This window comes from Zalophus californianus, chromosome 9, assembly GCF_009762305.2.
Source record: "Zalophus californianus isolate mZalCal1 chromosome 9, mZalCal1.pri.v2, whole genome shotgun sequence".
NCBI classification, from domain to species: domain Eukaryota; kingdom Metazoa; phylum Chordata; class Mammalia; order Carnivora; family Otariidae; genus Zalophus; species Zalophus californianus.
In genome coordinates this window covers 3,853,605-3,877,517 of record NC_045603.1, presented here as the reverse complement: position 1 = coordinate 3,877,517, position 23,913 = coordinate 3,853,605, and the positions used below count along the sequence as shown (strand labels likewise).

Here is a 23,913-nt window from a genome sequence, read left to right as displayed (position 1 = left end):
AGTCTGTGCCCAAGTCCTGCTAGCTCTGCTGCTGCTCAGCATGTCTGAGTCCTGCCCATCCAGGGACGTGTGATCACCATGCAAACCTCTGCCCTGACCTCCACCCTGTGGGGCTCCTCTCCAGCTCTAGGCGGAAGTCCAGTCTCCCCTTCCTGGGGCTCGAGAGGCTCCCAGCAGCCTGCTTTACCCCCTCCATGTTGCCATCCTCCCACTTCTCTAGACTGCAGCCCAGCATCACCTCCTCCTGAAGGCCCTCCCTGCTCCCCGCCTGCCCATTGCTCAGTTCACGGCACGTGTCTGCCCTGGAAGACTGAGCATCTCCAGAAGGACCAGCCAGAATCACCAGCCTGGCCCAGGGCGGGCTCTTGGGGGGACGTTTCATGAATGAATGAAACAGAATCCCAAGGCTGAAAGAGAAGAAGGGAAGGCTGTGAACCTTGCACTCGGTGCGGCAGCACGAGCCACCATGCTGGCCACGTCACCTGGCCACGACGCTCGGAGAAACAAGGGGACAGAGCTTACTTTATTACCTCCACCAATATGTTCCCTTTTAGGACTAACCCGAGGGGCTTGTGAGCCCACCTCATCGGGGACAGCGTGGCAGTGCCCGATGGACAGGCCTGAGCCCTGAGCATCTGCGGCCCACGGACAGAGGACGCCAGGTAACTCCAGGCCACGGGAAAACCACGGCTGCTGCTTTGGGGCCGGGTTTCGGTTGGGAAGACCAGCTGTGAGAGGTACCCTGGAAGGCTCTGGGGCCTTTTCCCCTCAGCTCAGTGGGTGTGAAAGGCGGACTCTCTCGGCCCATCCAATGTCATTGGTGAGTAGTGGCACATTCTGTTAATGTAGGTCAAACATTTCCCGTTCATGAATTTCCTGCACGGCCCTGCTGCCATGTTGTGGCTTATGGGGGTCCTCCTCCTCCAGGAAGTCCTCACAAACTCCAAAGCCCTCTTGCCTCATATCCCTGGCAGTGGGCTGCCCAGCCCCTCTGTAGCACCCGCCACACCCCTCTTCTCTCCCGTCGTTCATCTTCACGGGTTTGTGGTATGCGAGGGCGTTGGTGCCCGGACCCTTCTGAGGGCCCTGGACAGGCCTGAGGCAGCTTCCACTGAGGCCTTTTGAAAAGTGTGCCTCGGGGCAATCACGCCTGACCAGCGGGCAGGGGCCTCCAGTCCCTCCCCGGCTCTGCCGTTGGCCTGCTGTCTGATCTCGGCCCACTCCCTCCCCAACTCTGAGCCTCCGTTTCCCCACCACCTCCATTTGGTGGGTCTCTGGAAGGTTCCGAGGGACCGGCTTGGGGCGGCTGCCTCAGGCGTGTGAAAGTGCTCCTGGGCTTTGAGCGGGGTCTCCCCTGGGAAAGGGGAAAGATCTATGCATAAAGCCAGAAGTGTGCGTCCTAATGTCTCTCCGGAGGAGAGAAACGAAGCAGCCGGCCGCTGTCTGGGGTGCGGTGTCTGGGTCAGATACTTGTGACAACGCTGTCTGACGGCATATTGCATGGCCGCTCAGCAGACATGGCCGGCGGGGGCCACGGAAGGCTGTGGCCGGCCACCATGGTGCTTGTGGGAGCCCCTCCTTGGAGGGGAGTCCGCCGCGGGCTGGGCTCAGCAGAGGAGGACTGTTGGCTGCCTTTTTCTCCTTTTCTCGGTTGTCCAGATCTTGTTGAATGAGGAAAAACTCCTTTAAATCACAAAAGTAACCACCCAGCCAGAGTGACCCTGACCCACCCGAATCTTCACTGCACGTTCTCCCCCCAAAAGAAGAGCTGTTGACAGAAGGCACAGGGTGTTGCCATGAGGGCCACACCGTCACCAGGGCGCATCTGGGCCCTTTAAAAGGAGCAGAGGAGATGTGGGGGGCAAAGGGAACCCCTGAGGGTGGGGAGCATGTTGAGGCCCCTCCAGGCCGATGGTGGGGTGATGCTGCCGCTTTGGGGCGGGGCCCACCCTGATGTCTCCATTCACGTCCCAAGTGTTTGGAATCTGATGTCTAGAGGTGACGTCCATCTGTGGAGACCTGGACCCCTGTTGTCAGGCTGGCGCTGGGGCCTGTTCCTTTGCTGTTAGGGGTATGGATGTCCCTTGTGACGCCCCCCGACCTGGTAGAGCTCAAGGCGGGTGTGTGAACGGACGCGCCTCTGGCCCCCGGTGACTCGCTTTTCTGGCCCTGAGTTGGTAACTTGCGTGGCGTCGGCCGCTGTCTGGCGAGAGCGCCTACTGTGTGTGCAGGGCTGAGCTGGTGGGAGTGTGTTCATTGTCGTGTTTACGATGTCAGCTTTGTCCAGTAGGTGTGAATGGCTGCTTCTTAAGATACAAAACTGGGGCTCAGAGAGGCCAGGGTCTGAAGGCCACGCAACCCAGGAGATTCTCTTCAGCCTGTTGGGGTCTGTAGCCCAGGCTCCGGCCCGGGGCTGGTGGCCCTGCCACTGGATGCCGTGTCCTTGGGGATTTGAACTGGCCTGTGCCCTACCATGCCAGCTGCTCCCCAAGTCCCGGCTCCCTGAGTCCCTGCTGGGGCCGCGTTGACCCAGATGAAGCAGCCGAGCTGGGGATGCACCCCTGGGTGTGCATCTGGCACTCTCACTGGAGGACGTGGCTGCCCACAAGCTCACGGCCTACTTCTGACGCCTCCCGACACTTCTTGGGTACCTGAGGCCTTGGGTGTCCGACACAGCCTGACCCCAGGGCCAGGCCTCGGTCCTCTGCAGGGCATTTCTGCACATAAATTGAGGGTGAGCTCTGTGCATGATTCATTAGCAACTGGCTCTTTCCAGTTTGTAGGCTGTTTCTCCCACATGTGACCTCGGAGAAGACCAAGTTTAATGCCGAAGAGAAGTCTAGACAAAGCAGGCTGAGAGCTCTGGGGATCCGTGCTCCCATGGCTCTGGGTCCTGAAGCTTGGCCAGCATCAGGGTTCCTGCTGAGGGCTCCGAGCTCCTGCCCCACGATGTCCACTCAGGCCTCAGGCCCCGGAGACTTAGTCCCTCATAAGATAAGAGGTAGAGGAGGAATTTCTCCAGGATAAAGGCCCAGGGTGGGTTCTTACACGTCCTCGGAGTACCCCAGGGGGGCGGCAGTGGGCGTGCAGTCCAGTGAGCCTCATGCGGCCTGGGTGTGCAGCAGGTATCTCTAATCTTGCGTGTAAATTTGAGGAGGTAGGTGTCGCTGTCCCTGTGTAACAGACTGGGAGCCTGAGGCCCAGAGAGGTGGAGGGGCTTGTTCAGAGCTGAAATGGGACCTCAGTGGCCCCTGGACTACCCTACAGATAGACACAGGAATGTTGCGGAGACCAGGCTACTCGTGGGCCTGGGCAAGGTGGGGATTGAGCTCTGAGACATCCTGCCGGGGCCCAGGGTTGGTTCTGACCATGGAAGCACCAGCCTCATTGTGCCAAAGCCTTCCAGAGGACAGAACTGCATGGAGGGGGGTGGGGGGGAAGCTGCCAAGATGGCCCGGCTGACCCTGTCATCCAAGTGACCACACCGTGCGGCACAGGCTCTGAGAGGGAACGGGGGCCCAGCACTGAGAGCAGTGGTAGGCATCATCGTGAGCCAGCCCTGCGCTTGGGACGTGGACTTTTGTCACCGGTAGCGCCCGCCACAGCTCTGGGAGGCCAGCCACACCTGAAATGCACATCACAGGAGGGAAGGCAGGAGAGGGCGATCTTGTGCCTGGAGCCGCACAGCAAGCCGAGGCCGTGGGTCTGGCCAGCTTCCCGTGTTTCCCCCAGCCTGCCTTGTGACCTCTGGGACTCAGGGGCCCAAGTTCATTAGTGACCCTGAGACAGGGGCCCCGGCCTTCCTTCCCACCCCCACACCACGTGGGCTGGCCTCTTGAGGGAGGACAGCTGCGGGAGGCTCAGGCAGCCCCAACCGGGGACAACGCACTCACAAGATTTGTAAGGGCTCTGAGGGCAGGCCACGTGACGGTAGTCTGGCTCAGCGTGCAGCGACTGGAAACAGGCAGAGAGTGAATGTGGGCAGGCCGAGGGAGTGCCTCTGTGCGCCAGTGCCCAGGGGACACTTAACCTGGCTGTTCTGTGCTGTCACCAGGAGAGTGGGTGCAAGGATATGGGAGGAACAGAGTGTCCCGGGGGAGAGCATGCTGTCAGTGCTGCTCTGAAGTTGGAGGGGCACCCAGGCTTCACATCACCCGCCCCGGGCAGCCGTCCTTGTGAGTTTTCAGCCACGGCTCCGTGTGGCTCCTGTGTCGTACAGGGATTGGGCCGGGATCCCAGTGCCAAGCCTGCTCCCACAGCTGGAGCTCTGCTCACCTGTCAGGACAGAATTTCCACACCCTTTGTGTCCAGAGTAGGCACGGGGTGGCCTTGTCCAGTTTTCACCTCCTCCAGCTCCCTGGAAGCCTGATCTCTGCTGCTGACATCAACTGGTTATATTGAATAGGGCTGTTTGTGCACAAAGGGGGCCTCGGCTGCTGGGCCTGTGGGCACCACAGTGTGCTGCCCATGGAAGTGGTCCTCTTTGAGCCCCAACCAGGCTGTGCTCTTGGTCCAGAGGGAGGAGTGGGTGCATGCTCCATTGGCTCCCCTGGGCTGTTTTGGGGTTCTCCTTTCCTGGGCGAGCCCCAGGGCGCTGTCTCATCAGCTCCAGGTTGGGGTATCAGAGATACCCCAGCTTGAGGGACTTCCTAACCTGCCCATCTTACAGGCGCAGGCAGACGGGCCCGGGGTCTTTAAACATCAGTGCACGCCGGGGCTCCATCCTGTTGGGAGGAGAGGCAGGGGGGCATCCTGGCCGGCGAGGCAAGGGCTGTGCTGCCTCAGGGCAGTCCCATCTCGAGGGTGCTCCCGTCCTATAAAACAGGGCAGTGAGGTGCTCCGGCCCAGAAGCCCCATCCCGCAGCTAGGGAAACCAAGGCTAAGAGAGGCTCTAGGCCAAGAGAGCTAGGGGAACAGGATTAGAACCCAGAGCTGGGTGACTCGTGGTCCTGAGTCCATGCTGTGTACAGAGTGCATCGGGCTCACAAATTCCTGTAGGTCCCCAGCTTCAGGGGTGGTGTTGGGGTTCCAGCCAACATTCTGGGGCTGGGAGTCTGAGCACATCCTTCGGAGCCCACCAGCAGGTCCCCTCCGGCCTCTGAGGGCCTTCTGAGTCCCCTGAGCCCCACTGTCAGGGGCCTGTGCCTGAGGGGGAAGGACTACAAGCCAGTTAGTGGCAAATGGTCGCTCTTGGCCCCAGTGGCTCCTGCTCTGGGTGGGACCTTCTCAGTGATGGGGTCCGGGGAAGGTTGCACTCCTGGGGGGACAGAGCAGCCTCATTCTCGCACTGGGGGGCCTGTGGGAGCCTCCCAGCTTGTGTGGGCATGTTCCGGAAGCTGGGGGTACTCAGAAAGGGCAGGGGAGGAGTGTGTGGAAGCTGGAACCCTGCTGTCCCGCCCACCCACTCACACACGGCCTGGGGCAGAGGCCGAGTGGGTCCGGCTAAGGCGCAGCCCGGCTCCTCTCTGCAGTGCGTTGGGCCTGGGTCTGCTGTTCCGTCCTCACGGACAGGGAGCCAGCCCTGCTTTGGGGGAGCCTGGACCCCGGATGCAAGCCTGAGCTGGAGGCGGGGCAGGGGCAAGAGCCTGGCCTCCGTCTGAGTCACCCTGCGCCAAGTGCTCTCAGAGCCCCCCCAGGTCCTAGTGTTCCTGCTCAGTTGGTCCTGGGGTGTCTTCTGATGTGCTCATTGGGAAAAGACCAGAGTCAGGTCTACACTTACGGGTCCCAGATAGAGACATGGTTCCAAGAGCGGGGGACACTTCCCCGTCATCCCGGGCGCTGTGCTGGGCCAGGGTGCACCCAGCTGCATAGGACCTGTTCTCTGCCACAGACCTGCCAGCGCTGGGGGCGTGGGTGGGCAGTGTCAGAATCTGTGAGCTGATTTCAGGGGACCCCCAGCCTCCTACCAGAGCTGGGGAGACTCTGACTCAGGCGGCATCCCTGCAAGAGTGGAAGATACGTGTGGCTGGGCGACAAGGAATCCGGTGGTTGGGGTTTGGTTTGGGGTGGGAGTCCAGACCAGGGCTGGGAGTCAGGCGGTCAGACAAGGCTTCCCTTGCAGTCTGTAACCTCTGGGCACTTGGGCACCTTGCCTGCTCTGAGTGGTGGGCCGCCCATCTGCGGTGGTTGTGTGGGGTAAATGAGAGGCGGGGGAGGGTCACATCAAGCCCACTCCCGTTCTCAGGGTCACGTGCCACCAGGCCTGCCCAGCTGATTCCTTGGTCACCTTTCGTCTTTCAGAACATGACTCATCCCAGAGCACCCCCAAGGAAGCGGGACCTACCGTGGCCTTCGGGAGACATTCCAGGACTGCAGAGCCCAGGTAGATGGTCTTTGCCCTGGGCCAGGGCAGGGAGGCAGCCCGGGAGGTGGGCAGCCTGGCCAGGAAGGGAACGTGAGCCCGTCTTTCAGAAGAGCCCAGCACCAGCCCCTCAGGCCCCAGCCGGCAGCCCGGCCCACCCTTCCTGAGGGATTAGGCCTGGTCCCTGGCAGGCAGCTGAGGTCCCACTCCAGGACCAGGAGTGAGGTGCAGGGCAAGGATTACTTGGCCTGCCGTGGGCCTTTGCCTCTCCCTGAGTCGTCCGCCTGCCCTGTGGCCTAAAGACTCTGATCGCCTCCTCGAAGCAGATGGGATCAGGGAGGGCTGAGTTGTTGGCACAGAGACTCTCCTGAGAGAGCTCCGAGTCACAGCCACCTACACGGTGCCAAGTGATGGGCACGCCCAGCCCCCCAGCTGCGAGCCACTCTCCTGGACATGCTTCTTCAGAGCCTCAGTCTCCTCATCCAGGAGGCTGGGGCCGGAGTGGCTCCTGGTGGAGTGTTGGGGACGCACCGTGAATCCCAGAGCACATATGGCTTCCGTGAGAGGCCCAGGGGACGGGACACAAGTCTTTGCACACAGTGGGTCCCCAAGAAGCACAGTCCTTTATGCTTCACTGGAGAGCAGACAGCTCTCCAGGTGTTTGGGCCACCCTGGCACTCTTCTGGCTGCTGTCCTCGCTGGAGCTCAGCAGGGTCTAGTTCCCTACACCCGTTATTTCGGGTTTTATGTGTGCTGGTGCTAATATGCGAGACGAGACAGTAGGTCGAGGCAGAGTGGGGCCTGGGGTGGCCAGGGACCTTGTCTGCAGCATCTCTGAGGCAGACAGGAGGGCCTCCGCACCCCAGGAACCCAGACCTGCTCTGGCCATGGGTTAGTTTCACAGCCTTGGGGAGACAGCCAAGTGGAGAGAGGTCTCCACCCCGACCTCCAGATCCGAGCAGCTCTGTGTGGTGGTCATGGGTCTGTTTGCACAACCGCAGGACAGGGAGCCTACCTGCCCAGGGCAGGTGCTGTGGGGGGCCTGCCAGGGGTCTGGCCTGGTTATATTCCAGACCCCGAGGCTCTCTGTCAGTGTCCCGGGGCAGCACTCCATACCCAGTGTTGGCCTGGGGGCAGCCACTACTCTGAGGGCTCATGGGAATGGCCACACCATGGCAGGGGACTAAGCCACAAGACCCAGATCAAACCTCCTGGGTCCCAGGCCTATGTGGCTTTCACTGCTGTGTGGTCTTGGGGAGGCCATGGCCTCTCCCTAGGATTCTGTTTCTCATTTGCAAAAGGGGCGTCCAGACCTCTTCCTACACACCCCCCTCCCCAGGTACCAGTAAGAGCAGAACAGGGAGCCTCTTCTGGCCAAGAAATGGGCCGGGAGCGGTATCTGGCTTGGGATCAGTCCTAACCCACTACTTGCAAAGATGAAGCCTACACACACAGCTGCCGCTGATCATATGGGCAGAGTGGGAACTAAGGTGTTATATGTTACATATACGTCTTGCCGTGTAAATAGATAAACGTAAACATAAAAAATACATATGTTTATATTGATACTAAAGCTTAGAGGAACACAGACGATGCAGAAAGATAAAAGTAAACAAGAAATTAGGGCAAAGGGAGAATCGAAGGTAGGCCTGAAAGAAGCCACATCATGTAGAAGTCTCTAGTTGCTGGTAATGACCTGTAAATTCAGCTCTGAGCTTCCTAGCAGCCAAAAGCAAAGAGGAGAAGACCGTCCCTTGCAGGAAGTGGTGTTCGGGGCATACCGTCTGCAGCGCTGATGCCAAGAGAGAGAACTGAGAGCTGCCTGGTGCCGACGGGACGTCCCGAAGCCCTGGGCGAGGCTGGGGGGTGGGCGCTCCCTCACGCTCAGCACAGCTGTGTTCCTCTCATCCTGCTGAACCCTTCCCACACGGAGTCATCGGATTCTCCCCAACCCTTCAGACCCCAGTGGAGAGAGGCAGTGAGGGGCCCCGGGTCCACGTACCTGCAGCTATACCTGCCCCCCGGGAGACGGGTGCCCCCGGAAGATCGGGGAGTCATTCCCAGGGTTTGGGACACACAGGCACACCCATGTGGCAGCTTCAAGGCCCTTGCGGTCCTTGAGGTGGCCTCCCAGGCTGTCAGGGCAGGTGGGCCTGGGCTGGAGGTACAGATGTGGGACGGGGCCTGCACACCTGCGTACCGGGGCTCTCCTTCCCGAGACTTACACAGCATCTCTCTCCTTCCAGGACTCACGCCTTCTTCCTGCCTCCTCGTTCTGCAGGGGACCCCTGCAACTCTGCCTCCCTCAGGTCAGTGCTGCGTTTTGAACCTTGAAAGTCAGGGCTCTCCCCTCCCCCCAGGTACCACCCTGGTCTGGGCTTGTCTGAAGTGGGACACGCACACACATGCACACACACGGCTTGTGGGGGCACTGAGGAGCCGGGCAGGCTCAGCTGGGCCTGCTCCGGCCTCAGCCCTGACCTGCCACCGGCCTCTTTCTGTGCCCGAGGGACCAAGGTCTGTCAGAAGTCAGGGGCTTGCCCAGGTCTCTTGCCCCAGGAAGCTGGACTCGGGCCCATCTTTCTGGCTCCCTTCCGCACAGAAGTTGAGTGAAGCTCCTTCTGCAAGGAGCCATCTGTCTCGGGGGTCCATGGTGGGAGGGCTTGGGCCAGCTGCTGGGGACGGTCCGAAGTGTCTGTGGAGTGGGCAGAGCTCAGGGGCTCAGCGGGTGAGAAGGTCCTCGGCCCGCCGCTCCCTAGCCCAGCCACGCTGTGGCCCTGGCGGGAGCCGGTCATGCCCAGAGCACCCCCTAACCACACCCTGCTCCTCGCCTGAGAGCCGGCCCACAGGGCAGGCTGTAGGGCCCACTTGGCTGAGTCTGGCCTCCTGGGGAGTCCGCGGGGCCGTGTGGGCCAGACGGGCGCCGCCCCCCTCCCCCGCTGTTGCCATGGCCAGGGGCAGGCCTGCCTCCCAGGTCCATGTGGAGAGGACCCCAGGCTGTTGTGTCTGGGCTCAGGAACCCTCTGCCATCTGGGGCCCGTGTGTTTACAGGTCCAGCTTGCCCGCAAGACTCTGCAGACACTGCCCCCAGGGCTTTTGTGTCTGCACGCAGAGCGTGCGCCAGCCGGTGCCCGTGGCGGGGGTGGAACATGGGTGGGGAGAGGGGGAGGCCCCCAGAGGACGTGGGACAGAGGGGAAGGGGGACCTGGAGAGGGGGATAACAGAGGAAGGGATCGAACAGAGGGGAGGCAGAGAGAAAGCAGGGCAGGGCACGGGGAGAGAGGAGACCCAGAGCAGAGTGACGGGAGCTGTCGCTGGGGAAACGGGGCCTGAGGGTGCAGCTGGTCCCCGATGTCCCCAGGGCCTGCTGGGCTCTGCCCAAGGCCATCTAGCCCAGGTGCTTTCCTGGGCACGCACTGTGAAATCCCGCAGCGTCCCGCTGGCAGCTGTGGTAGCCTCCGGCGTCCCCGTGAAACCCACGCCCTCGGAGGTACGTTCCTCCTGCGGGCTCGGGCACCGGAACGTGCACCTGGGTCCTGGGACCCCAAGCCCTGACATACACATGCAGGGAGCCACGAGGGTGGGTCCCCAGGAACACAGGTGGAGGTCCAAGGAGGCAGGGCCAGCCCACCTGGGAGGCCAGAGGGGCTCCTGGGCCAGGGCGGCGGGGCCCGTGCACAGCAGCTGGGACCCAGGACATGTGGGGAGTGACGTGCGTGGAGAGGACAGGCCTGGGGGAGTGGGCTCTCTCGGCAGGACCCGTATCCCCCCTACTGTGCAGTGGACGGAATGCACGCAGTCGGTGCTTAGTCTGTGCTCATCCTGAGCCCGAGTAGTCAGCAGGATGACCATACAGCCGTCGCTGCAGGGGTGAGGACGTGCTCAGGGCCAGAGGGGAGGGCCACCCCTCTTGCGTGCACACATGCCCTCCTGCAGCCCCAGGACTACCAGCGAGGTGCGGCTCATCATTTCCATTCTGTTCTGCCAGAAACGGAGGCTGGGGGCTGGGAATAGCTCAACTCCTGCCTCACCTGTGGTCCAAGAGTCCCCTTTAGGATGCTGGGCTGGGAGGTGCCAAAGGTTTATGGGGGACAGTGACTTGGTTGGTGGGATTTGTTCTTGAACTGACTCAGTGTTGTCCTCCCTGAAGTCTGCCCAGACTTGGCCCAGGATGGGGAGAAGTCTGGGCACGGGAGGCTCCCTCCGTCTCTAGTGCCTTCCCCTGCACTGAGCCCCTGGTGCCTCCCCCATCTGCTCAGCACCCAGCGGTGGCTTGTTCCCTGAAGGGACTTGGCCCTGCTCTGCCCCAGCACCTTGGGTTCCTGCGGACAGACGGGCTGCCCTGTTCTTCAGAAGTTGGTGTGCACAGGCCTGACACCGCACGACAGAACCGTGCTGAGGAACCACGTCTGCCTGCTCCAGGGCCGGCCCGTGTCTGGTGCCCACAGCCGAGGAGGCACAGAAATTTAGTCTAATGCTAAACGTCCAGATAGCCTTTGTTTACCCAGGTAGAAATTAAGGCCTTAAAAATACCTTGCGTTTGATCTTCTGGTCCCAGTACAAATATTGACAAAATGCAGGACGAGCTTCATTCAGTGCTTACTTCTCGGTTCTGAGCAGCGCTCTGGCTGGGGATGGTTAACCCTGAAACGTGAGGAGAGATGTGACGAGAAAACCCTCTGGGGATGGGTTGCAAGGAGAGCCTGCCCTGTGAGCTGCATCGGACAAAGTCACTTTCGATTCGGGTCCCGTTTCTGTGCCAGGCCCTGAGCTGGACGCCCCTCCCATGAGAGCCATCGCTGTTGCTGACAGCCCTGCTGGGTGGATGCCTTGTGGGGGCAGAGGCTCGGGGAGGTCCAGGGGCCAGCCCCAGAGACCACCAAGCCAACCAGCAGCAGCAGAGCAGGGGCCTGGCCCCAGCCGGCTCAGACGTAGAACCGCTTCTGGATTCCAGGGCCGTGTGGCCTCGCTGAGGGGTCAGGCTACGGGATCCTAAGAGACAGTCTCCCCGGGTTGCGGGCAGGAGGCTGGGGACAGGGCCTCCAGCTCAGGCCCTCTGTGCAGTGGTGCACAGGGTAGGCTAGAGGGTTCTTCCCGCTGGAGTAAAAGCAAGCGGCACCCAGACCCAGTGCGGCTGGGAATGCCCGGGGCTGCTGTCCGGGCTCCCTGGTCTGGGCTCGGTGGGGTGCTTGGCCTCAGACATCTCCCTGGTTGGAGGCCTTGTTGCCCAGTCGTTACGGAGCTTGAAGGCCAACAGGCCAGCTCTGGTGGGAAAGCACAGGCTCGCACGCTGCTCCGCAGCCAGAGGTCCCTGCCCCAGCACGGCTGCGTCTGAGCTGCTCTTCTCCAAGAACACCATACCCACCGAGCCTGGCCAGCCTTGGAGGCCTGGGAAGCCCGAACACCCCTGCTGTCACCTGGAGGAAGAGAAAGTGAGTGTCTCAGACATGGGGCTTCCTGGGGTCACCTAGCACAGAGGGGTCTGGTCCTCCTGAGCAGCGGCGTGACCTGGCTTGGAAAATGGAGACGTCTGTGGGTTTCTGTTCACTCGTGCCTAAAACACGGGAGGGGGGGGACGCCTGTCTTGGCTGTGTGAGTGTGGGGGAGTAACTTAGCCTCTCTGTGCTCTTTCCTCCTCTGTGGATCAGGCTGTAATGGGGGCGGATGGGGGCACTCGCTGCGACGGGCTCAGGTTGGTGCCTGGCGTGTGGCCGGTGTGGGGTGTTGGCGTTTGCCCCGTTTCCGATGGGGCGCATGTGCCCGGGTAGTGGCACACACGTTGGCGGCAACATTGGGCAAATGGGGATTTGAACGGGGGCTCTTGGGAGAGGTCCTCCGTGTCCTCCGTGAAGACAGCACCTTGTTCACGCTCGGCAAGTTGTCAGGACAACTGTGGTCACACGAGCAACGGGGACCGTGGCACCTGCCCGCCACACCGCCACCATGGCAGCACCCACCCTATAGGAGAGGCAGGGGGCTTCCCTCCCAATCCCACTCCCCTGTTTCCTGACACAGGCCCGGCCCCTGGCTCTGGATCAGCCCATCCCCATCAGAGCACAGGGCCTGGGCTCTGCCCCGCTGCGTCAGCTGCGTCTCCCCGCCCCAGTGCCCTTTGAGGGCCCCCCACCGCTGGCCTCAGCCAGAGCCACGGCACGGCAACCCCCTGGGCCTCGGTCTGCTGGTCTTGGGTTTTCACTCGGCACCGACGGGGAGGGGGGCCTGGGGTTGGCCCCGTGGCCCCCAGAGTAGTCTTGCTTGTCTCTGCTATACATTTGGGGTTCTGAGTGAGATCTGGTAAAGACAGGGAGACCCCACGGGCAGGGCAGAGTCAGAAAGATGCGAGCTCTTGGGGTGTACCCACTGCCTAACAGGCTCTGCTCCGGAGAGCCTCGCGGTCCAGCAGGTATCTGCCGGGGCAGCTCCGTGTGCCCCCGGAGGGCCACAAACAAGGGGGTGGGCTGTCACCGGACAGACGCAGCTCAGGAGCCTCGGGGTGTGGGCTGTGTCCGGCTTGGGGCCCCCATGAGGCAGGTGCTGCAGGAGCTCGGTGTGGGGGGGACGCGGCCAGGCATCCGCGGAGCTGGTCTTGCTGGTGTCGCCCTGGCGCTGTCCTGGCATGGCCCATCCCTGTACCCGCCAACAGCAGGCAGTGTGAAGCTGCCAGCCTGGACCCCGGGTGGGATGGGCTGGGATGTCCCTGGAATGCAGGGCAGCCCTCGGGCCATCTGGACAGAGGCCGCCCCACGCCGGGCAAGCGAAGACCAGCCTTGGAGGGTCTGGGGCAGAGGAGGATTTTCATCCAGAAGGAGCCTGGGCCTGGGAGGCCAGGAGCCTATATGTTCACCCCTGCCTCTCAGTGTCACTGCCTCGAGCTGGGCCGCCCCCTCTGTAAGGCGGGAGGGCATCCGTGCCACTGCTCCGGGCAAGGGCCCATCCCCACGACCACCCAGAGCCCCTCGAAGGGGTGAGGGCGCCTCTGGCAGCTCAGGGTGGCCGGGGGCCTGGGTAGGAGGAAGAAGGTTCCAGAGAGGGCACCGCCTGCCCCCGTCTTTCTGGCCAGGCCCTCCTGGGCCTCTGCACAGGACAGGCGGCCACACTTCCAGAGTGGACATTCCTCCTTCCTGCCCCTGGCGGCCGGCTGCCTTTGTCTTTCTGGGGCTGCACAAAATGGCCGCTGCAGCCCTCCGCCATTTTGTGTGTGAGGCAGGCAGGCGAGCGGGTGGCCGGGCAGGGGAGGAGGGAGGGAGACCACTGCCCGCCCGCCTGCCCCGAGTGGCCTGGACAGAGCCCAGCACCAGCCCCCGCCCCAGCCCGGCCTTGGCCGCGGCTGCCCTGGGCTTGGCACCAGCGCACGTCTTGGCAAGGCCGTCCGGGAACCCCGGCCCTTCACCCAGCCTGGCCAGCCCCCTCGCCGCCCCCCAGACTTCCCTGACGAGCAGACGGAGATGCTGCGAAGCAGAGCCCAGAAGAGCTATAATTAAAGCCATGCTTCTGGAGGGAGTCCTTGGCAGCCACAGGGCCGGCATGGACGGTTCTAGAAATGACGCTCACCCGAGTGGGTGGGGGTGGGCTCCCCAGACCATGACAGGGCCGGGTCTTTTCTAGGCCACGCTGGGGAGAGGAGCAGCACGCTCAGCTCTCCACTTGCCACCCCACACCCTCACCTGCCTGGGGAGCCTCCGGGTTCCCTGGCTGGGCCTTGGGCTGGGCCCCTGGCTCCCGATGGTCGGTCAGGTTTCCGGTCTGGACGCAGGTCCTGCCTGTCCTCAGGAAGCTGGGACGGGGGCTTCCTGGAGGAGGTGAGCTCCGTGCCAAAAGACTAGGGTGCCGCTCTGCAGCTGGGCTTCCCCTGGCGCCTGAGCCAGCTGAGATTCTTCATCGAACAAAGCTGGGCTGAGCCCGTTCCGGCCCAGCCCACTGCCCTACATGGTCCTGTCTTCTGTGGAACCCACATCCCCTAGATCTTGGCTACCCTGAAGAGATTTTTCCGGAGCTGGGAGCAGCTGGGCGTCAGGGGCCTCCTTCTGTGCCTCTTGCTCTGTGCTCAGCGTTAACAAGCCCACGGCTCGGACAGTGCCCAGTGGATCAGGGGTAGCATGGTACGGGGGGACACGGTCGCGCAAAAGCAGGCTGCCCGGCATCCAGGGAGTCTCGGCCGCGGGGCCTGGGGAGCCACATGGAGGAGACTCCAATGTCTCTGGAGCCAGCGCCGGGCCGTTCGCTGTGGGCCACCGTGCCACACCTGCCTTGGCAGGTGGACGGGAGCAGCCAGCCTGCCAGCCATCAGCATCTGCCCGCAATGTCCAGCCATGAGGTCCTCAAAGGGCAGCGTACCTCCTAGAGGAACTTCATGAAAATGTCCTTGTACAGAAGCAGGGCATGGCATTTGAGGTGTGTGCATTTCAAAGGGGCTGATGCTGTTTCTCAGACAGCGTGGAGTAATGTCAGGCCAACCTGGGGGCCCGGCCCGACCTGTGTTCTCTGCACGGCTGAGGGTCAGTCCCGCACTGTCAAGGGACAGACACCCAGATACAGCGCATGTGTGGCAGGGTAGGGTCTCGGGAGCTGCGTGAGGCCTTCCCCAGACACCTGTGGCCCAGCCAAGCCCTTCAGGGTGGGAGGGTTGCTGGACACTGCCCCAGGCCCTTCCCAGACGCTCTCTCCTTGCGGTTCCCAGAGAGAACATTCCGTCACCGTGAAGTGAGGTTTACTCACGCCCAGGCTCCCTGTGGGGAAAGCCTGTGGGACAGGATGGTGGCCCCGTGCCAGGCCAGACCCAGCACCTCTTGGGGGAACACAGAGCGCCACAGCAGAATGACTGTCTCGGAGGGGACTGTCCCAGCGGGGGCTGCCGCGGGGTGGGCTTTCGTGATGGGCATTTTTAATGATAGGTGTGCATCCGGTCCTCTCCCTTACCCTTGCTCCTCGCCTTGTGACCCAGACCGTAGCTTGAACGGAGAACCTTTCAGACAAACGCGTGCCTTTGAGGTTAACACCGTTGCCTAACGACTAACACCGCATGGAGACACCCACAGGGTCAGAGAGGGCTCCGCGTCCTTGCTTCTGCCTTTGGAGTCCAAGCAAAGCCTGGAGTGGTGAAGACCCACTCTCCCCGCTGACACCCTCTCCGGGCACAGAGGCCCCTTGGCCTTCCTCCTGAAGGCCCTGGCACCCTTGTCCCACTAGACAGAGCGGGCCGCTGAGGCCAGAGGTGCTGACTTGCCCAAGGCTCATCACTGCCTGGAGCCAGAGCAGGCTCAGAACCATGACCTGGTGGACCTCAGAGCCCGCTGTCCCCTCCTTCCCATGTCGGTGGCCCCTGTGGATGCAGGTGTGTCTGCAGAGCCGGCCAGCCTCCCCAGCCCAGCGCCTGCACCTGGCTTCCCAAGGGCTGCCAAGTGTTAACTTCTGTGGGCTTCCACACTCCCACATCCGTGGCGTTGAGAGTCCAGCCTCCGCTGAGTGCCCGGCTGCCTGCACCGTGTCCGCCTGCAGGTCTCTGGGCACGGGAAGCAGGGAGCTGGAGCAGGACACAGGCTTCCGAGGTGTCCGTCATGGGAGGCGGGGTGGCAGCCGGACAGGGAGGGTGTGAACAGAGAACGCGCCAGGGCCCGGAGACAGAAGGAGGGCTGGGGTCTGTGCAGACCCATGGGGCTGGGGCAGCGGCTCCTATCTGGAGGTGCCACTTCCCCACCTGCGTGGCTTGTGCCACCCAGAGGGACGCAGGGCTGTGGAAAGAGCCTCGCATCAGGGAAATTTGGATTCCAGATCCGGTTTTGCCGCTCCGTCTCCAGGGTGTGCTGTTGGGGGCGGTGAGGCGCCTGGGCCGTGTACTCCCTGGGCTGCCCGAGCCTGAGGCAAAAGGAGAAGTCAGTAAGCTGGGTCCGTTCTGTCTGTAGGTTGGTGTTTTTATATCATGGACAATTTTGCATTCATTTTTAAGAATTTTACTTTAAAATATTTGTCTTGAATGCTGAGTTTTGGTGCCCCAGAACTGGCGTGCCCGAGGTGCGGGTCTGGCCGGCCTCCCTAGTTCCCGGCCATGGTGGGCACACGGCCCCCTCCCCCGGCCCAGGTCGATCAGACTGCCATCTCCTTAACTCGATGGGCCATGTTTGCAGGGAGACCCACCCCCCGCCCAGGCCCCCGGATGCCACCCCCGCGTCTTTTTCCCAGACTCCATTGTTGGCACGGCTTGCCGAGCAGAAACACTGGCCGCTTTATGGGGAGAAACCTAATCGGGGCGGCGGGGGGGGGGCGGGTGGCCATGGGGGGGGTTCCCGGCTCTCGGTGGCCCCGAGCCAAGCCCGAGGTGACTGCGGGGTGACACTGTCTGTCTGCCTCACTCGCTCCAGACATCCGCCCAGCCCTGAAAGGGCCACCTGCCCACGAAGGCCTCCCACACACCTGTCCCTGGCTGGCCTGGCTCCTCCCACCCGGCCCTGCCCAGCACCCTGCCCACAGGCAGACGCCGCGGAACCGGGCGGGCTGGTGCTGGCAGCCGGCGGCTGGTGGGGTGACCGCCGATTGCTCACTGCCCGGCAGCCCTGCTCGGGGAGTCCCTTTGATGGTGCGTTGCCAGCGCCCCGCTGCCAGGCCTCATCCGGGCCGACTGGGAAGGGTCCCTCTGGTCTGTCTCAGGAGGCCTGCCTTCCCCCCAGGCCGAGGCCTGTGGTGACCCCTGGGACTGTGGGGCAGGGAGGCCCAGCAGATCTCGGGAGAGAAGAATGCCATCACGGCCGCCGGGCACCTCTCCCCTCTGCCCCGCCACCTGCCACAGGGCTGGCTCTTCCAGACAGGAGGCCTGGGGCCCCCGAGAGGACAGCTGGCCCCAGAGCTGGGGCAGAGCTGGGATTCCCCTGGGGGGGGCCTCTCTCAGCTTCTGGAGAGGCCCACACAGACAGGAGACAGGGCCCTCGTGGGCATGCAGCTAGAACAGCTGGGGGCGGGCGCCCCGGCCGAGGACAAAGACAGATGGGCCGGGGAGGGTCGGAGGCAGCCTGCACTGGGCATTTTTCTGCTCCGGGAGGCTGGCGTAGGGGAGCCGGGGCTGGGCAGGGCCTGGGTGGGAAGAAGCAGAGGTACGGGCCTGGGGGGGGGGGGTGTCTGGCTCCAAGGGCAGCCTCTCGGGCTCCGCTTCCGTGCCCTCCAGGTGGTCGGCGGTCCGGCCTTGTGCTTGTTTCATATCTGTGTCCTTTCCTTGGAGGACGTGTGTGGCTGGCTCCCCTCCTTCATGCCAGTCCTGGCCGGTCATCCGGCTGGAATGGGCCAGAGCCAGGTGGGATGGTGAGCCATCAAGCAAGCCCTGGCTGAGGCCTCAGGGCGGGTCTCGGGAGCCCCTTCCTCAGGGTTTCTGCTCTCGGGAAGATCCCAGGCCTCGCCTGCCATGGGGCAGGAGCCTCAGCCTGGCCAGAGCCTCCTCTGTAAAGTGGGGACCTCAGCTCCTCCCTCTTGGGTCCCACCGGCTCCAGGCCCCAGGGCGTCTGTGCGAGCCTGGCATGGTGCTCGCCGCCCAGCCCGGGAATGTCAGTAGCCCTGACCATTCAGAGATAAAGCCTGGGTCTTAGTGGTCTTTGAGCCAGAATTGTCCAGCTCAGGGTGGCCACAGAGGCCCCTCTCCGGGCCCTTGCAGGGAGTGCGTCCCTGGCGAGAGGTGCTCAGGGATGCGGATGTGCGGGTTGGCAGGGGGCGTCCGGGGAGGAGGCCCGGAGCAGTGGTCCGAGCTCTGGCGTGGCTGCCTCTCTCCCAAACCTGACGCCTGTTACTCTTTTCCTAAATCCCGAACAGGTCAAGAAGCTTTTGTCCGTGGTGGGCCTTCCTCACAGCATGTGCACGTTAGGGCAGGACTCTGGGTCCAAGCGGGCTGCACCCTGCAGGGCCCCCCTCCGCCCGCCCCGCGCTGGCCAGCCCAGCCTGAGCCCACGTGAGGTCTCGCTCTGTCATCCTGTAGGACACAGGCCTGCCGCCCCAGCCTCCATGTGGGTGCGCACCTGGGTGCCTCGCAGGATAGCCTCTGGCACCCCTGCTCCCCTCCCCTGCTGTCCTCGCTCGAGGAGGGACGTGGTCAGAGCTGTGTCCCTCCCGTGCACCTCCAGGTCCTGCCATCAGGCGTGGGGGCCCTTAGATGGGGATCTAGTGGTCCCGCTGCCAAACCTTTGCCCAAGGAGTACCCTCCACCCGCAGCCACACCTCTCCGCTTCCTGCGGCTCCGCAGCACGCTCCCTCAGCTGAGGCCCACGGCGCCCTGGCTGCGCTTGTGACCCCGGTCACCTTTCACAGTTCTCTCTGGCCTCCCCCCCCCGTGACCGGACGTGGCCTGAAGGAGCCGTGGTCTGTTGCAGGGAGTCTGGATGGAAGAGGAGTGCTCAGCCCAGTCCCGCTCAGCACCTCGAGGACTCGCCTGTCCCTGGGGCTCTTCGCCTGGTGCACCTGCTGCCCTTGGGCTCGCCTTGCCTCGAGGGCCCTTTGGGGCCAGCAATCCTGGAGCTAGCCCCTTCTCTCTGCCCAGCCGGGAACCAGCCCTCAAGCTCAGCCCTAACGCACCCAGGCCACCTGTCATCACCCCGAGATGCCACAAGGTGGGTCCAGCCTGAGCAGGAACAAAGGCCAAATGAAGGAAGCCAAGTCACTGGGCTTCTCCCAGGCCAGGCTGGAGGCCGCGGGAGGGGTGCTTGTGGGGACAGCTATAGGGTGGACCAGGGTGAGTGTCTCCCTTTGTCGCCCTGCCTCAGGGGTCCCAGCGCATGGGCTGGCCCGGTGTGCGCTCTCTGCCTCCCAGCTGGGGCTGGGGCCCTCCTGGGGTTGGCCCTGCAAGCGCAGGAGCTAAAGCCCAGGCCTAGGGGACAGCAGGGGCTGTCGGAGTCCGCATAGCCCCGCACACGTGGATGCCAACTCCGGCTAAGGGAGGCCTGGTGCTACCCAGACGCCCCGAGGGGCAGCTCCAGCACTGACCCCACATCTCCGTGAGGACGTCCAGGCCCCCAAGGGCATAAGATGTGCCCAGGGACGCAAGCAAGGAGACCAGCCTGGTTTTGCAGCCAGCTCCGCCTGCTGGGCTCCCCTGCCTCGTGTCGCCCTCGGCCTGTAGAGGGCCAGCAGTCACTGTCAGGGGGTCCCTACAGCCTGAGGGCATTGGGGTCTCAGCGGCTAAGTCTAAAGCCCAGGGGCCGTGCTTAGGGCCCCTCCCCCAGAGTCCTCTGAGACATTCAAGGGGGGCCCTGGCCCGGGAGCCAGGTCCTTAGCTCTTTTCTCCCCAGCAACATGAGGCCCACGGCAGCCAGTCACCCCACAGGGTCGGGTGGCCTCCAGGACGCCCACACCCCATCCGGGGAGTGGTAGCTGCCCCTGCATATGGGGTTGCGCGTGAGACCTCCTTCGGCAGGCCAGGGCAAGGCCAAGCCCAGCAGAGCGCAAGAGCAAACCCCCCCCAAACCCGGCAGGGGGCCAGGGACCCCCCCCCCCAGCCCACTAATCTCAGCCTGTTTCCTCACTGTGGAGCGGGGTCAGTGTGCCCAGTTTCACGAGGAATGTGAGGACTGCACAGCCCGGCCCAGCCTAGCCTGGGGCCTGCCCAGAGGAGGCGGCCTGCCTGGGGGAGGGGACTGTGTAGAAGGCGGTCTGGGGGTTGGAGAGCTCAGAGCGCTCTCTACGATTGATTCCCCAGGCGGAAAGCAGAATGTTCTAACCTCCGCCCTGCCACCTGTCGGCTGTGTGACCCTGCAAAGGCGATGTTACCTCTCCGTGCCCCGGTGTGCTCACCTCTAAGATGGATTGACAGTAGCACTCGCCTCAGGGGCCCCCAGGAAGGTGGTGGCCGTGGTGACACTGATCCAGGCTGACTGTGCCCTCGGGCACGGAGCACAGAGCCCTCCAGGGTCTCCAGCTCTGCCCCAGCTGCCCTCCTCAGGGAAGCCAGCTTCCTTGTCTGAAAGGAAGAACAGCATCCTCGGGCCTCTCCCGAGGTGGGGACAGCTCAGGTCACCCTGCACGGCAAGACGAGACTGACCAGAGCCCATGGGGAGGGCGTCCCCGCCTGTCCAGTGGGCAGAGGGAGCAGGTGTCTTGGGGCAGCAGAGAGGGGGAGGGTGGGTGGCCGGGGGGGTCACTTGCAGCACCCATGTGACACGCGTTCCAACAAATGATGGCCTTCCGCCGGGTGTCACCAGTGCAGATGTCCCTTGGGAACATTATGGCCACTCCTGTCCCGATGGGAGTGATCCAGTCACGGGAGCAGTACCCCGAAAGCCAGACTGCGATGCCTGTCTCCTCCCTCCCTCCGTCTCTCTCCCCTCTCTCTTTCCCTCGGGTTGGTGGTCTTCTCCTGTGTGGCCCCCTCTGCGTGGCTGCTCTGGGGCGTCTGTACTCCCAGGGGCCCTGCCCACCTGTCTGCCGGGATCCCCGAGCCCTTAGCACCCGGCCGGCCCGTCCCCCCGCCTGCCGGCCCCCATTCCCCGCAGCGCCCCGGCCCGCCTCCAGGAGGTGCCTCTGGAAGCCACGGAGTCCGTCCCTGCGCCACGACTGACGGCCCTTTGGGGTGAGGTAGTAGGTTGTATAGTTTGGGGCTCTGCCCTGCTATGGGTAACTATACAATCTACTGTCTTTCCTGAAGTGGCTGTAATATCGCCGATGGACAGCGTCCAGGACCCTGGCTGGGGAGGGGACAGGGGCAGGCTGGGGACGGGCAGCAGCCTTGCTGGGGTGGGGCGGGGGCTGCCATGCAGTAGGTCTGCAGGCCTACCTTCCACTTGGTGTGTGATCTTGGGCAGGTGCTTTGACCTCTCTGGGCTTCATTTTCCTCATCTGTGAAATGGGGACAAATGAGGATTGAAGACGATACTGTGTGAAGCGTCCAGAGCAGGGGACGGCTCACAGTTGACCCTTCCGTGCCCCTACACTGCACGGAGAGCCGGGGGACCGCTGGGGCAGTTTCTGCCGCCCGCCTCCCTTCCCCGCCCTCCCGCCCCCTGCGTCTGGACTGTGTCCGCAGCTCCATCCCTGTGGCCGGCAGTGGGCACCAGCGGGCGCGGCCGTGGACCCAGAGGACGAGGCTGGGGCGGCAGGGCAGGCCCCCAGGGAGACCCCTGGGAAACCTCAGCATGCCCCCCCGGCATCCTCACCGGCCTGCCCAGCTCAGCGTCAGGCCTCTGGTCAGTGATGGCCCCTCCACTGGAGAGGGGGGCTGAGGCTGCCCCATCCCTCGCCGCTCACCATTCCAGGCGGGAAGTGAGAGGGGGTTCTCTGAGCACTCTGTGGCCCCTCGGGGACACGAGCCCCCTCCACTCCCCCCCCGCCACCACGACGTGCAGGTGGACGGGGTGGGCTGCACCGTCTGTGCTGTCTGCATTGTCCCTCCTGCCCCGCGCCTGCCCGGCCTTCCAGCTCGGCTCTGGTGGCCACCGACCTCCGGGCAGGGGCCGGGCCTGGGCGTGGGGCAGTGGCGGGACAGCGGACCCTCCCGCACCCCCGGGCACCGGCGGGGTGAGGTAGTAGGTTGTGTGGTTTCAGGGCAGTGATGTTGCCCCCTCGGAAGATAACTATACAACCTACTGCCTTCCCTGAGGAGCCCAGCGACACATCCCCACGGGAGGGCCCGCCCCCACGCCCAGCAGGCGACTCCGGGGGCCCCGAGCCACGGGCCGGAGGGGTGGGAGGCTGCAGCATGCACACCTCGACTTCAATAAAAGCTGTTCTGACGTGTATCTGGAGTCTTGCCTTGTTCATTCCAAAAGCCCTGGGAACTAGGTGACGGAGGGTGTGCGCATATGGGCGGTGGTGGTGGGGCGCATCTGCCGTGGCGGGGTGTGGGGCACGGCTGGGGAGCCCTGTCCGGGCTCTGGGGGTCACCACACTTGCCCAGGCGTAGAGGCCCATGGGCCCTTCCCGTGGGTGCAGTCCTGGACCCCAGGCCCCAGACGTGTCACTCAGCCCCCATCCTGTGGAGACACCCCCCATAGAACTCCTTGCAGGTGGCGTGGCCCCCAGTCAGCAGCTCCAGGCCCAGGCCGGGGCCTCCACAGCCACCTCAGCACCGGGTGCTCAGTCTGAGCCCGGAGGTTCCCATCTCCTGCGCCCCCTCAGGACGGTTTGTGGGGTAGCCCTCATTTCTGGTGTCCATCCACGGGCCAGCTGCCTTCCTAAGAGTTCACTCACATTGCTCCCAGAGGCCTCTCGAGCCTCACGTCGACGGCCGCCGCATAGGGATGCGGCGGAGCACTGAGCGCTCCCCTCAGGGAGGCAGGCGCTGGCCGGGCTGAGTCCACGCCCTGCCCTTGTGCCGTGGTGCCTGGCGCAGACCCGAGGAGAGAGCACCTTCCCCAGCTGGCGCCAGCCCCCCGAGTCTGCCCACGGCCCCCCCGTGAGAGGCAGCTCCCGGCTGGCTCCTGCCGACAGCACAGGGTACGCCGAAGTGGACATCAGCACAATCCTCCAGTGCGCCAGCCCGACAACGGACAAAACGTGGACGGGCCTCAGTGATCTGGGATCAGGGACCAGAGGCAGCTCCTGACCAAGCCAGGGGCCCCAGAGAAGCCGGCTAAGACGGGCACTGCTCGGTCGTGTGTGCAGCAGCCTGAGACCCTGGCAGGACCTTCCTCCTGGTGCCCTGGGCCCTCCCACCTTGACTGTCCCCAAGCTACCGTCTTGGCCCCAGCCTCCTGCTGAGGTTTTCCAGCTCGACACCCGTCTGCGGCCTGCCTGCTCCGAGGAGCTTCTGCTACACCCTGGGTCGGGGACGGTGGGAGCCCAGAGCAGAAGTCCTCCAACACCAGTGGCCATCCGAGCTGGGTCTTGATGGCTGTGTAGGAGTTTGCAACTGGAGACAGAGCAGAGACCGTCCCGGTGGAGTGCCCCATCATCCCTTCTCCCATTGTCCTCCGGCAGCTGGGTGGGTGGCAAACGGGCACTGACTCCCCCCTCCTCACCCATGGTCAGGCAGTGGCGGAGTCTGGCCACTTGCGTCCCCTGACCGTCATTTCTGTCCCTGCCCTCTCTGCACCCCCACTCCCTCTGCCCTCGGAGCTTCGTGCGGGTCCTAACCCCTTTCTCCAGACACGTGGCCTCCTGTGCACAGCCCCGTGCTCACGCCTGCACATGCTCTCACCTGGACCCCTGCTGCTCCGTCCGGCTCCTGGGGGCTCTGAACGCACAGCCCCCTCCCGAGCATGTCCGCAGCTCGGGCGCCACCTCTGACCGCACTGGTCTGTGTCAAAGCGGACGTCCTGAGTCCAGCCTTTCCTCCCGGCACCTCCACTGTGCCCAGCCCCTGCAGTGGGAGCTCACAGCCCGGTGGGGAGCAGCCAGGGACATGCAGCAGCCGCTCCTTGTGGTCAGCTCTGTGGTTGGGGGCGGCTCGGGGGCTGGGAGAGCCCCAAGGAGCCCTGGACCCAGCCCTGTAGTCAGGGACGGCTTCCTGGAGGAGGTGATTTACCCAGGGTCCCTCCTCACATTCCAGCCAACCAACTTCCAGTCCCTGCTCTGCCCACCTGGCTATCCCTAGAGACGAGGGCGTCAGAACCCACCAGAATGTGAGCCTGAGCGTCTCAGGGAGAGGGGGAGGCTTGGGGCAGGGTGGTTCCCCATCGCGTGGCCATCAGCGGTATATGGAAGCAGTTCGG

At 63.7% G+C, this 23,913-nt stretch overlaps 1 protein-coding gene across 4 annotated transcripts in view; it reads left to right on the top strand.

Moving 5' to 3' along the window:
• Positions 1–21,987, top strand: part of LOC113922469 (translation initiation factor IF-2-like) — a 41,135-nt gene extending 19,148 nt beyond the window's left edge. The window contains exons 2-5 of one of the 4 annotated variants that reach the window (XR_003519950.1): positions 6,241–6,322; positions 8,548–8,610; positions 18,643–18,879; positions 21,067–21,987. Coding sequence is in view for 2 of the 4 variants with exons in the window: in XM_027594369.1 (XP_027450170.1) it covers positions 6,241–6,322; positions 8,548–8,610; positions 18,643–18,791 (294 nt within the window). In the remaining 2 variants the exon portion in view is untranslated. Of the gene's footprint in view, positions 1–6,240; positions 6,323–8,547; positions 8,611–10,611; positions 10,740–18,642; positions 19,018–19,964; positions 20,827–21,066 lie in introns of those variants that run through there. The other 3 variants (XR_003519949.1, XM_027594369.1, XM_027594370.1) reach the window with 3 other exon arrangements.
• The last annotated feature ends 1,926 nt before the right edge of the window (positions 21,988–23,913 follow it).